The sequence below is a fragment of the Pelobates fuscus genome, chromosome 8 (assembly GCF_036172605.1).
Source record: "Pelobates fuscus isolate aPelFus1 chromosome 8, aPelFus1.pri, whole genome shotgun sequence".
NCBI lineage: Eukaryota > Metazoa > Chordata > Amphibia > Anura > Pelobatidae > Pelobates > Pelobates fuscus.
The window spans coordinates 70,583,778-70,598,223 of record NC_086324.1 but is presented as its reverse complement, the minus strand read 5'-3'; the positions used below and the strand labels follow the sequence as shown (position 1 = coordinate 70,598,223).

The window sequence follows — 14,446 nt, the reverse complement described above, 5'->3', positions numbered from 1 at the left end:
GAATACGGGAATGCCCTCAGTTCGGGCACAGTGAATACAGTGAATTCCCTCAGTCCGGACACAGTGAATGCCCTCAGTTCGGGCACAGTGAATATGGGGAATGCCCTCAGTCTGGGCACAGTGAATACAGGGAATGGCCTCAGTTCGGGCACAGTGAATACAGTGAATTCCCTCAGTCCGGACACAGTGAATGCCCTCAGTTCGGGCACAGTGAATATGGGGAATGCCCTCAGTCTGGGCACAGTGAATGCCCTCAGTCCGGGCACAGTGAATACAGGAAATGCCCTCAGTTCGGGCACAGTGAATACGGGAATGCCCTCAGTTCGGGCACAGTGAATACGGGAATGCCCTCAGTTCGGGCACAGTGAATACGGGAATGCCCTCAGTTCGGGCACAGTGAATACAGTGAATGCCCTCAGTCCGGACACAGTGAATGCGCTCAATTCGGGCACAGTGAATACGGGAATGCCCTCAGTTCGGGCACAGTGAATACAGTGAATTCCCTCAGTCCGGACACAGTGAATGCCCTCAGTTCGGGCACAGTGAATATGGGGAATGCCCTCAGTCTGGGCACAGTGAATACAGGGAATGGCCTCAGTTCGGGCACAGTGAATACAGTGAATTCCCTCAGTCCGGACACAGTGAATGCCCTCAGTTCGGGCACAGTGAATATGGGGAATGCCCTCAGTCTGGGCACAGTGAATACAGGGAATGGCCTCAGTTCGGGCACAGTGAATACAGTGAATTCCCTCAGTCCGGACACAGTGAATGCCCTCAGTTCGGGCACAGTGAATATGGGGAATGCCCTCAGTCTGGGCATATTGAATGCCCTCAGTCCGGGCACAGTGAATACAGGGAATGCCCTCAGTCCGGGCACAGTGAATACGGGAATGTCCTCAGTCCGGGCACAGTGAATGCCCTCAGTCCGGGCACAGTGAATACGGGAATGCCCTCAGTCCGGGCACAATGAATACGGGAATGCCCTCAGTCCGGGCAGCTGGAGAGCCTCAGCCAGAGCCGTGTGAGGAGAGGGAGGAGACAGGAAGGAGAGGCTGAGAGGAGGAGGAGAGAGGGGAAGAGACTCACGGAGGAAGAGGGGAAAACACAGCAGGAGCAAGAGACCGTCTTCCTGGGAATAAAAAGAGACACCGGGGAACCGGGAGCGGAGGCTGTGCCGGACTGTGCCGACGGACCCCCGGGGGCCCCGGTTAGAGGGCGAGGATTGTCAGCCAGGGACCGGGACTGCCTGCTTCCACCGTCTGCAGATTTACACCCCCTGCCATCATATCACCCCTGTATGCACCGTATGCCCTCCTTTTACACCTCCCCCCTCTGCTCCATTGATTAATCCACCCACTGCTCCCCATCACATGACCCCCTGACCCCCACCTCTATACAGCCTGTACCCCTTCACCCTCTCTGTACCCCCAGCCTGCTCCCATATCACCCCCTCTATTTATCCTGCTTTCTCTGACTTCTCTAACCTTCATTCTTATTTTACTCTCACTATAACAGAATTCAGACCCACAGTTATTTAGTAATCATAATAATTTTAACTTATTTTCAGCCCCTCATTGAAACTGCTTATATCAGAATTAATTGCCAATCAAGCCTGTCTGTAAGCCTTTTTCATTATATGTGCCATAGTTAATCTTTAGAATTCTGGTACTTCCAACCAATACCAATACAGTCCTTTATAAAACCACCCACTTGACCTTATAGCTAAGACAGAGCTATGTCTTGTCTATTGTTTCCCCCATTAAGGTAATCTCTCCAAATCATCAGACTTGCAGAATAGGTCCTCCTAACTAGTCATAATATATGAACTATTAGCACACAGGGTCCATTAGACTTTTTTTAAATTTTTTTTTCTATGCATGCTTTGAATTGCTTTTAGTTTTTGTTTTGTTTTTTCAAATTTAGACGCAGCACATACATATCACCCTGGCTATCTCTATCTATTTTATCTCAGTCCCATATATGTCCCATTAAAATCCAAGGCCTGAGATGTGAGCCCCCTCATCTGCAAAAATGAACTACCAGCAGCAACTAGCCAACTCAACAGCCATCCGCGCTGAGATCCAACGCTTCGAGTCAGTGCACCCCAACATCTACTCTATATATGAGCTTTTGGAGCGACTGGATGAACCTGTGCTGCAGAACCAGATCCGAGAACATGTAATCGCCATAGAAGGTAAGAAGAGCCTGGTTTTTGTTTTATGTTAAACTTTAGCGATTGGCCACGTCACAGAATTAAATGTGGCTTCTTTGGTAATTTGTATACAAAAGGTGTACTCTGGTAGCTGCGCTACTTAGTGACAGGTTTGAGTCCTAGGAGAGCGTATCAGACCCATTCATATTGTATCTGTAGCATTATTTGTTCTTGGGAGCGCAAGAGTTTGCGGTTCCTCTGTTAAATTATTCTGCTGCTGAACCAACTGAATACATTATGCTACAAATAAAAATTATTGACTGTGTCTTCACTGCAGCAGGAGCATTAAACACAATCCCTCGCTGTCAGGAATTGTGTCATGTACAAGATGTGAGTCCTGTCTGTACATGCAGTTGCTCTCACCATTCCAGGTCATCTCAGAGCAATCAATATTTGCCATTTTATTTTATGACCCTGGACAATTGGATTAGCCCATGCGCCATTCTACACACCTTTTTAGGTTACTGTATACTTCATATTACTAGAGTATCAGTATTTTAGCACAGTTAATAGCCACGGCTTGTGCACTGTTGCTTAATACTGTTTACGCACCTACGGTTAACTTGTAAATGCCAGTCAATGGCGTTTTAAGGCTAAATTTCAGGCTCACGCGTCTGATACTCCATGTGTTTATTGACATCTGTATTAATTTCAGTGTTTGGAGAAGTATTCCATAAAAAGTAACTGTTCCACACCTGTTCCCTGCAGCTTGGCAGGGTAGGGATGCGGATTCATGTAAATATTTACTGTATATTCTAATTATTGCAGATTGTGTCAGCGCATATATTAGAAATATTCAGTATTGATGTTTTTTTTTTTAATGCGTTAGTTTGTTTTCTGATTTGTTATGAATGGCTCTCCGTATGACATCACACTTTTATTATATCATGTACTCAGACAACATCGAAAGCTTACCAGTGCCCTTAGTCCTTGTAGCTTTTTGCAATTGGACATACCATGACTGCTAGAGGTTATTATATGGGTGCTGGTGTGGAGCAACTTCCTGGTGGTGTTCACCCCCTCTGATTCAACCTTTTTTTTTTTTTATTGCATGTCTTAAAGGTTTGAAGGGGGTACTTTAGGCTTAAAAATAAAATAAATAATAAAATGTTATGTATATATATATATATTTTAAATCACCTCACTCCTCCTAGTGCATTTCCTAGGTGACACCTTGTTTAATGTATTGTGTCTCGTACTGTTAAACATCTTTGTTAATATTACTTTGGGAAATACTATGAGAAATGCTTCTTTAAGAAAAGGCTAAGATGAATGTCTTTGTCATAGCACATTGCTGGTTTTGGCAGGATACGTTAATTTCTATTGAAAATTAGATTTCCATAAACTGCTAATGGAATGGAAGGAACATGTTTAGATAACAACATGCAGGGTTATTCAATAAAGTGAGAATTCAAAGGGGATTTCAAAGGTAGGGCCACAGATAGCCAGATTAAAAACAGAAATTGGTTGGAGAAGTTTTATAATTCTACTATTTTGGCCTAAATTTTTAAATTCACTTTGAATTTCCAGCAATTTTCACTTAAGAGAATATCTCTGTTTGTGTAACTTCTTCGATTCTTAGCATCTCTATCCTATAGCTATTCATTCATTAATAGTAGAGACTTACAAACGCAGATAACCACATTTGGGTATATCCTTTACTTCATTACTACATTTGGTACTACCACTGAACATAGCTCCAACTATGTACAAAGATTTTAGCCAACATTTTCTCTTTTAAACTATAGTTTATATACCATACATGCATATCAAATATTGCTGTACAGTTAGTGTCTCTGCTGGCGCATCACAGCTTGAAATGTCATTGGTCCTTGAAGCACCGTTTGTCACTACAGGGGTCTTAGCACTGATTGCAAAGATGGCAGCCAAGTGACCTGTCCACTCGGATGTTGGTGTCCAGCATAAGAGTGGAAGGAGATATTTACTGAAAATGCTCCTTCCTTGGACAACCTCTTCTGGCCTACAGCATTTGGCATGAACAATAGTAGAAATCTGTAGAGATTGCCAGATGCTCCTATAGATCTTCCATATGCACAATGATATGCCGAAGACATTCATTGGGCATCCATGAGAAGATATTGGCTCACATCAGCTGAGTGATGGCTGATGGAAAAAGCTAGCTGTGACACCAGAATCTTTTGAAAATCTGTCTAACACATTTTACCAAAAATCATTGAATATATATAGAGCAAAAGCGTCCCCAATTTGTCTGTTATCTTTTGATTGTGTTGCAATTCGAGTGAAGTTCCAGAGCAATATATATGAGTTTTTCCAAAAATAATTTTCTTCCAAAATAAATATTGATAAACCCTTCTGAAGTGCTGGTTTGGAAAGTTCCACTATCCGGTGAAGTGATGCCAGTTTTATCCTCTGTGTTACAGTGCTGTTGTCCCAATTATCCTTTGTTTGATGTAATGCATTGATCACACGCATTCACTGTGTTAAGTGTAAGGCATCGGAAAGAGAATATACTGAAACATGTAATTAGTTAATTTAATGCTGGTAGGTTATTGTAGTATTGCTTTTATTCTTCTCTGCATAGGTATTGCAAAGCTTGTTTTCATTATGAATTGGTTTGATCTGCATGTTTTTTTTTTCTTCTTCACACTCCTGATTTCCATCTTATTTTATGGGATAGTTAGTCATTTGCAGACATGCAATCCAGTACTGCGCACTGCAGTGTGGATGCTTCAGCAGTACTGGGGAGATACTGTGCTATTGTAATCTTATCCAATTGACAAAAGCATAGCAGTATAAGTGGCAATGTCTACTGGCACATAGCCACTTGTCAAATAGTGGAATACTCTCTGCATACAAAGTAGTACTCAGTCCTACCACGATTGGATGGTTACAGATCTGCTAGCCCTGATCTATAGAATAATCAATTTTTTTTTATTAAAGGAACACTGTGTAGCATTAGGAATAAAAAAAACGGGATTCGTAATGTTATAGTGTCCCTGTCTCTAGTTTTGTTGTCGTGCCCCCCCCCACTGTTCAATGATTAAAGGGTTAAAACACTTTTTTTTTTTTTTTTTTTTAACCTTACATCTTTTCAGCTCTGAGAGATCCTTGGTGCTGACTAGGTCTCCTTCTTCCACAACCTCTTGGTGATAGTGGGATTTTCACAATTGCTTTCAAGCTTTCTAAAAGGAATGTAGTGAATCCATGCTTCCATAGGGGGAATATAGAATATGTCCTTAATGTTGGCCAGGAATAAAAGGTGTCAGAATGCATAGATGCAGACCGGTCAGAGTGCTCATGACGACCCTTGTCCCCCCGCCAAAAGCACCTTAAATGGTGTGAGCGTCAGAACTGGATCATAGAGCAATGGAAGTAGGTTGCCTGGTCTTATAAATAATGTTTTAGGCCAGGTGAATGGCTGGTTGTGTGTGCGTTGTTTACCTGGGGAGGAGATGGAAGCAAGATGCATCTATGGGAAGAAGGCAGGCCGGCGGAGGCAGTGTTATGCTCTGGGCAATATTCTGCTGGGAATCCTTGGGTCCTGGCATTTATTTGAATGCTACTTTGATATGTGCTACGCACCTAGAGATTGTTGCAGACCATGTACACATCTTCATGGCAATGGTGTTTCAGCAGGTTTATGCACCCTGCCACACTGAAACAATTGTTCAGGAATGGTTTGAGGAACATGACAAAGAGTTTGAGGTGTTGACTTGGACTCCAAATTCCCCAGATCTCAATCTGATTTAGCAACTGTGGGATGTGCTGGAACAACAAATCCAATCTATGCACACCCCACCTCGCAACCTGCAGGACTTCAAGGATCTGCTGCCAATATCTTGGTGCCAAATACAACCATAGGACCTGTTCAAAAGGCTTGTGGAGTCCATGCCTCGACGCATCAGAACTATTTTGGCATCACAAGACGGACTTACATGATATTGGGCAGGTGGTTTTAATGTTGTGGCTGATCAGTGTATACTTACCTAAAAATCAATTCCTACTGCCTCAAATATCACTTGTAAACGGATGGCAAAGTAAGTACAAATAGGGTGATCCAGGTAAATATAAAACGATTTGACTCCTTACTGGGAGACGGCACCAGGAGACTGCTGGCACCATAACCACTAGAGCTGTAGTAGTGATAGTACAGAGTGCTCTCAGTATAGTCATGTCAGGTACATTTTAAGGCATCTGTGCCATTTCATATGGTGCTCCAGGATACCATCTTAAGAGATGGATACAATATTAAGATAGATAGGAAACTAATATAAAACAAAGAGGGGTATCGAACGATATACCGGGAGAGCGTATGAAGTGGAAATTGAAGGAAAGTAGAAATAAAGAAGATATTTGTTTGGTGTGGAAAATATTTTCTAGCTCTATGAGGTCCTTTGATACTTTTATGGTGCACATGGCCTTTTATTTCTCTGTTTAAAATTTCTATAAGGTTCTGTTATTATTTATTATATTCCACAGCGCTTTACAATTCTATAATGGAGATAACCGAGTACAAGTAATGGACATTAAATATTAACAGAGATAAATGGTGAAGAAGGCCATGCTCAAATAAGCTAACAATCTATGAGGATCTTAGACCTATTGCAATATGTGACATCTCTGACTTAGCCCAAGGGCCACATTTGTAGAGACATTGGATCACCTCCCTGCTGTGGCCTTTGCCGTCATCCAAACAACCAAAATAAATACTCATTGTAATAGCTTACAGTGTCAGTATTTGTGACATAGGGTATTAAAAGATTCATTTTTGACAGACCCAGACTGCTATAGCAGGTTGTAAAACTGCAGGCTTACAGTCTAAATAAAACATAAATACACAGGTTTAAAGGTATTGTAAAACATTATTTTTAGCCTTGTATGTGAAACCATTTATTGCATTACATTGGTGGTACGTTAAAAGCATTGTTATTACTTGTGCCATAAGTTACCTTAACTCTGTGTATCGTGATAAAGTGCCACTTTATTGTATGTGGACTCATTTCTAATTCATTCACAATAACATGTAACATGTGTAACACTCAAAGGGGAACTTCAGGTACCTGGGCAATTTCATTACATATAGAAGAATACTGACCAAGTTGTTCAGCCACATCCATGCTGCTTTCTGCCGAATGAGTATGATTGCGTAGGCAACTGAATAAAATTTCAGACGACAGTTGGCCTAACCGTCTAATAGTTTGGCTCAAAACCTGTGGTGTTTTTTCAAAGATTTACTGTCCCTTTTAAAATGTGCTTGTATTTATTTGTGTCTCTCATGCTTTTTTTACCATAGTGGAATAGGGAATTGTTGCATATTATTTTTTATAATGTAAATTTTGTGATGTTCCTGAATTCTGCCTTACATGCATGTGTCATGAGATGGATTATTCATAAATCCAAGTTCCTTGCTTGTACAAGGTGTGCGTGGACAGCTTAAAAATGGGGTGAAAGTCTAGAAAAATTGTGTTCTCTGAACTGTAATTCTATGGCTCTCATCTTCCCTCTAATGGTAAATATGGTTGCCGTCTAGGCAGTTTGTCACTGGCAGGATGGTAAAAATGTAACTGTGTCAATAATAGCCCTGTACAAGTAATGACATGGCTAGTGATTTGTTTGCACAGTACAAGACTTGTGTGTTTATGTTCTGTAAATCCACAGATAGACAGATTTGTTTCGGAGAGGTGCCAACCGTATTAACATCTTAAGAACCGTGTTATGTTATATGCCGCCATCGTCTCAGGCTGGTGCCTAAAGACCTTACCCTGGCATAGAATGGCCGGATTATCTAATGTTGGCAGCTCTATGCAGATGGATATAACAGATGGATAAGAAGACCTAGAGTCAGATCATCAATGTTCTTTAAAGGAACACTCTAGCGTTAGCTCCACAATTCTGTGTCCCTAATGCTATAGTTTCCCTCTGCCTGTTACTATAGGTTGCCTCCCAGCCGGTGTATATAAAGGGTTAAAACTGCTTTTTACACTTACCCCTTTCCAGTACTGAGGTTTGTCATCACTGGATCAGTCTCTTCCTACGGCGTCATTACGCTGATGGGGCACCTAATGCGCATGTGTGGCGAGCAATGTTCGGGCATTTGAGCTTCCCCATAAGAAAACATTGAGTCAATGAAGGACGTTGCACCTCCTCATGCAAAGTGTGAGAACGTTCAATTTCATGGAGTTAAACTCTGTTAGCATTCAGGAAGCTCCTCTAGTGGCTATCTGGAAGATGGCAACTAGAGGTTGTCCTAACCCTGCAATGTAAATATTGCGGGGTGAAGGGAGTAGGGTCACTTCACCTCATTCACTTCAATAAATTTTAAAGGAACTTTCCTTGCTCCATAACAACTTCATCAGAATGAAGATGTTATGGTACCCGGATGTCCCTGCGCCGGCTTACCTTCAGGGGTTAAACCATTCATGAACGTCTAGAATCCAAAGTCTTGTACCCAATTAACTTGTGCCCCTGCGCTTCTACTTATCTCAAAATCTTGAAACCGGAAGCATCGGACAGTTTTGGCAGCGGTGCTGCTGATTGGCTTAGAGCATCTTCTGATGCTCTAAGCCACTAATTAGCTCCCTATTCACAAAAATGGCTTGAGAAAAATACCAACGTTTCTCAAGCAGTTTTGTGAATGGAGATCTACAGATTGCAGTGGAATGTCAGCTGAATCTTCCAGCGCTCCTGTCCAAGGCTTCCTGGTTCAAGAGAGCTGTGGAAGGGCAGGAGCAGAGCTAAATGGTGCTGTAATGAAGACTTTGGGGTTAAACTGTTCATTAATGGTTTAACTCCGATAGGTAAACCAGGGACCTCCCAGTACCAAAACAACTTCATTCTGTTAAAGTTGTCATGGTGCCTAGAGTGTTCCTTTAATTTTCTGGCACATATACATTTACATGCTATACGAAGCTACAAATATAAACATTTATAACACACATGCTTTTTTTTTTTTTATTTTATTTTTTAAACTGGAATGAAGTTGCCCTCGTAGTCACTTGTATGTGTGGATAGAGAAATGTAGATACATTGGTACTGTTTTTTTCTTAAATACTTTAACTGAACGCTGGAGTAGACCTTCTTCCCTTTATTTGTGCTCAGATTTGAAAGTAATGGATATTCCTGGCCTTTTAATTATTTGATCAGCTGTTGTGCTCCAGAGAGCATGCCCTCTTTCCTGCAGCGTGTGATGATTTCTGTCACTGTCTCTCACAACCTACGGCTGTTTCTAATAATGCAGGTTTCTTATTTAAATTGCATTGTGTTATGTACGATCACAGATCCATACCAAGGGAGGGTCCTCAATATATGCCGGAAAAAAAAATGGGTATATTCGTATGATTCCTTGTAGAGATTTATTTAATAAACCAACTTTTTTTGCTATGCTTACCAGAATAGTGGCACGTTTTAAATCAAATTAGCCAAATTGTAAAACTTCTCCTACTGTATTGGCTTTAAAATGTTTCTATTCTTGTTTTATTGAATAAACCCCTGTTATTATTACTATTATTTATATAGCGCCAGCAAATTCCATAGCGCCGTACAATGGGTTGTTATAAGCCAGAAGTATTCTTGTAGGGACTCCGATGGTTATTTCCAGCTTAGAGTGAGCGTCGTGTTTTATATTCTGTTTATTTACTGAAACCCTTGCAAGCTGGGAGATGTGACTCCACCTAAACTCTCCATAGATCATGAATAACGTCCTGAGGGCGATGACCTTGCTGAAGACATCTAGATGTCCTTAACAATACAACTAGTTCCCTGCATTTCATTGACTCCCTGTTTTGTGGTATTATGGAAGATCTGCAATAAAATGTGCATGGAAAGCATTTTTTGTTCCTGTACTGTTTATTGGGCATGGTTCATTTCACTGTTCGTCTCATAGAGAAATCTTCGAAGATCTATGATGTTGCAACATGCCCATGTAAGAAATGTTAATTTTGATCAATTCATATAATGTACTGTACAGAAATTTAGTAGTTTAGCATTGGTTTAACTAGCGGAGGGACACTTCAGGAACCATAACAACATCATTAGAATGATGCTAGTAGTTCCCGGGCACCTGCTTACTTCAAAGGGTTGAAAAGTTAATGAACAGTTTAAACCCAAAGTCTTCAGTCCTGCGCCTGCCAGCTTTGCCCCTGTACTCCGTTTCTAGTCCAAAGCTTCAGTTAGCTGCCCACAGTCTAAGGATTACTATTACTGAGAGCGTCAGCCAATACGCTAAGTCTGCCAGTAGCTCCCCGTACACAAAACGGCGTGAACAGGATATTTACCTATTTCACTCTGTATTGAATCCTCAGACTACAATGGAAGTATAGGGCCAAAGCTGACTGATGCCGAATTGAAGACCATGGGGTTAAACTGTTTGTTAATGGTTTATCTGCTTGGAGTAAGTCGGAAACCGGGGACCTTCTAACATCATCATATCTGCATTACACCTTCTGTTGATTCATTGCCTCTTACCTGAGGCTAAGGGGTGTTAAATAACTTTTGCAAAGGCCATGGGTTTGATGAATCTTCTACAGTAATCTTCTTGGTGTTCACTAGTATGTCAGTGCACAGTAAGCCGTACTGTGTCCAGTGAAGTAGAATTGATGGTGTACCATGAACGAATAGCTACTATTCTGTGATTTATCGGGAAGTTGGGAATCAGGAATTTTAGGCCAGAATAGCCAAAGTGATTTGAAAACCGTTGACTGAAGTTTATTTTTTATTCAGTTTGGCTATTCTAGCCTAAAACTTTAAAGGAACACTCTGGGCACCATAACAACTTCATCAAAATTAAGTTGTTATGGTACCATGAGGTCCTTGGCTCACCTTAAGGGGTTAAAACATTCTCAAACGGTTTAACCCCAAGGTCTGTGTTTCAGCACTGACTCTCCCTGTCTCTCTGTGCTTTTGTTTTCTCAAAATTGGGAAACCGGGCGGCTCTTGCAGAAGCGGGTAGTGGCGCCGCTGATTGGCTGAGAGCAAACCAGTGAGCCAATCAGTGTATTTCTCATTCTTAGAACTGTCTGGAAAAGAAATGTACTAATTGGTTGAGAGAGTCTACTGCCTGCTCTCAGCCAATCAGCGGAACCGCTGGCCCATTCTGAAAGAGCCTTCCGCTCTCCCGAATTTTGAGAAAATGGAAGGACAAAGAGGCAGGGATATTTGGTGCTGAATTACAGACTTTGGGGATAAACCGTTCGAGAACAGTTTAACCCCTTAAGGTGAGCCAGAGCCAGGCACCTCCTGGCACCATAACAACTTTATTTCAATTAAGTTATTATGGTGCCCAAACTGGTACTTCCGGACAACTTACACTTTAGTGAATAAACCTTTGTTACTTTTGTCTGCTGTACACCCTTACTGCAAGTTATGCACAGATGGCTGTCCTTTAGAATAACTTGACTTACATTTGTTCTTAAGAAATATTACACATTTCTAAACCAACGAAGCACCAGAGACGTGAATGGAGTGACCTCAGACACGTGTCATAGTGTTGAATGGCTCTGATCTTGTTTATTTGTAATTGGGGAAATACCGGTAGCTTTTGACAGGATTACAGCAGTGGAGACTTGTGATGTAAGCAGAAATATTGAGAATAATGGCTTCCCGTTGGCAATAACAAAAGGTGAATAATGCAAGACCTTGTGTTGTCATGACAACCTAGTGATATTTATTGAATTCCTTTATTATTTTTTTGCCTTCCTTTGAACAGTTAACTAGTTTTGAATGTGAGGTAGTGAGTCTTTTATGAGTACTTTTTTTTTTATCTCATTCATATAACACAAAATAATATAATTGAGGGTGACCAAATGGCAGATCTCCAGCATTATGACAATTCTAGATATAAACCAAGCGAGGTCTACCTTTTGATCACTACTGATCTAAGTTGGACTGAGCAAGTCCTTCATAATTCAGTAAAAAAAAAAGCTACAAAAAACAGATATTGCCAATACTATCGTACAGCACCGTTTGGGTGTGATATTCAGTAAATAAACAGAAAATTATTTATAATTTTGAAACCCTTGTTGGAGTGCAACTACATTGACTCTCAGCCAACCCATGGCTAGCTGATTGTGATGTGCGTTGCAATCTCAAAAGAGCTGGAGGCCTGTATCTTATTCAAGCAAGGTCTGCAATCTGCTCATGACTCGGTTAATTAGATTTGCTGGTATATCTCCTCCTATGCCATCTCATTTAATTTACTGTAAGCAACAAGCTAGAAAATAACAGGAGGTGTGTATAGACCGCCATAGCTGATTATAATAGAGGTGTGGATATACTGCCAGAGAAATCTCCAAGGATAGCAATGCTGGAAGACTCTTGTGGATGCTTTGTGAATACCATTGGCTGTTGAATATAATGCAAAGATCATTAACACATTCATTACTGGTGTAACAGAGATTATATGATTATTTCCTGCGTTTCACGCTAGATATGGCTCATTGGTATACCACATCAAACAGTTCTTTGTATAGCAGCCATTTCTGCTGTCTGAAGGGATTTGGATCCCAGAGGACACAAAGAAAGGATTGCATACTTCCTAATAAATCAACCCGTTTGTTATCCTCTTGTTTTTGCATTTGGTGGAGATGCCTTTTTTTTTTTTTTTAATGAAATAATACGTCATTAGCACGCCTCAAGTTTTCTGAGTTACCAAGTATTCATGTGACGGTAAAAACAAGGACCGTAACGTAATTTTTAGGGCATTCACTAAAACGTGAATTTCTAGAAGGTTCAAATTTCAGGCCAAAACTGACAAATTGAAAAAAAATTCCCAAATCTCTTCAATGGTTTTAAGTTCGATTTATTTGTGCTAAAATCTGAAATTCACTTGAAGCCCATATTTCCATCTGCGCGCATAAAATATATTAAATAATGAATACAAAATATAAATAAAATATATTGGGTCCACGGCGTATGTTTGTACATAATATAGTGGTGGTTACTGCTTTCATGCCTATGCTAATTAGGGCTTGTGTGTGCATGTGTAATATAGTAAGTACCTGGTTTTGTGTGTGTTTTTATGCCATTGCTGTAACATTTGTTTAGTAATACTCCTTAGTAAAAAGCAATAAGGCAGTAATGAGAAAATGCCCCACTCCTTAGTCCTTACAAGACAATATTGTTAACCTACGGCTTTAGTAATAGTCTGGTGTAAGCTTTAGCAGACTCCTCTTTAGAAAATGACACTGTAAGCATATCTTCCTAACTCGGAGACAGACAGCAAGGTCAACTGTTCTATCTCAATCTACATCTGGCAGTTACATTCTTACACTATGCATGTATTGGAATGCTCCAAAAAGACACCATCACAGCAAAACTGCATGGGATTTATTGTAAACGTACCTAACCCAATAATGGTGTCAATCTATATTATAAGGTATAAAAGGTGATATGAAACAGCAGAATATCTGTGCACATTTATTTTGCGTCCAGAGCCAGAACGAATATAGGGCCACAGTCTTATTTTTAAAATGCTTGCAAACTTTTACATTTCCTAGCTGCCTGGCTATATGGCAAATTAAAATCTAAATTTACCGGAAGATCACATCCTTCTCCTTCTGGCTGTTATCTGAAATGGATGGGATACCGCCACATTTCTAAGCATGCGTCTGGGTCCGAAGTGTAGTGGATGCCATGTTTGTAGTCTATATCTCTAGGCTGGTAATCTAGAAGTAACAAAAAAATGTTTGGTTCTTAATCACTGATGCACTTTAATAATGTAATAACATGCCTGGCTCTTTCTCTTCAAACAGTGCCGTTAATGGGACACTTCAGGCTAGAGTTGATCATTTTTAAAATGCACCTGATAAATAATGCATTAAAAATTATGCAAAAAAACCCAAACTTTAAATGTCAAAAGCTTATCCTGTTAATTTGGTGTTTTATGGTCAGAGCAATGGCTTCTGGAAATTGTAGAAATACCATCTTGCTCAGTAATCATTTTTAGGCTATAGCACAGCAGTTTAGACTGGAGGGGAAGACAGGATGGGTTTATGGGACAGACAAAATATTATTTCTTTAAAAAAGACACCTTGCATAACGAATTGTAACCAGAAGATTTATGGTTTTGTGCACAACAAGCACAAAGTATTTAAAAAAATGTATCTGTATTTAATTTATATATTTTGAATAAGCCAAACAACAACTATTTGCACATTTGTGTTGTAGCTCACTTTTTTTTTATTTTTTACTTCATCATGAATCAAGTTCTACTTTAAAAAGTAATTAAGAGAAAATCAGGCCTGTTTGGAAATGTTC

At 40.4% G+C, this 14,446-nt stretch overlaps 1 protein-coding gene across 2 annotated transcripts in view; it reads left to right on the top strand.

Annotated features, from left to right (window-relative positions):
* Window positions 1-1,330: 1,330 nt before the first annotated feature.
* AGAP1 (ArfGAP with GTPase domain, ankyrin repeat and PH domain 1) overlaps window positions 1,331-14,446 on the top strand; it is a 346,045-nt gene continuing 332,929 nt past the window's right edge. The window contains exon 1 of one of the 2 annotated variants that reach the window (XM_063430018.1): window positions 1,331-2,194. In XM_063430018.1, the coding sequence (XP_063286088.1) occupies window positions 2,032-2,194 (163 nt within the window). In that variant the 5' untranslated portion in view covers window positions 1,331-2,031. The remainder of the gene's footprint in view (window positions 2,195-14,446) is intronic. The other variant, XM_063430019.1, reaches the window with a different exon arrangement.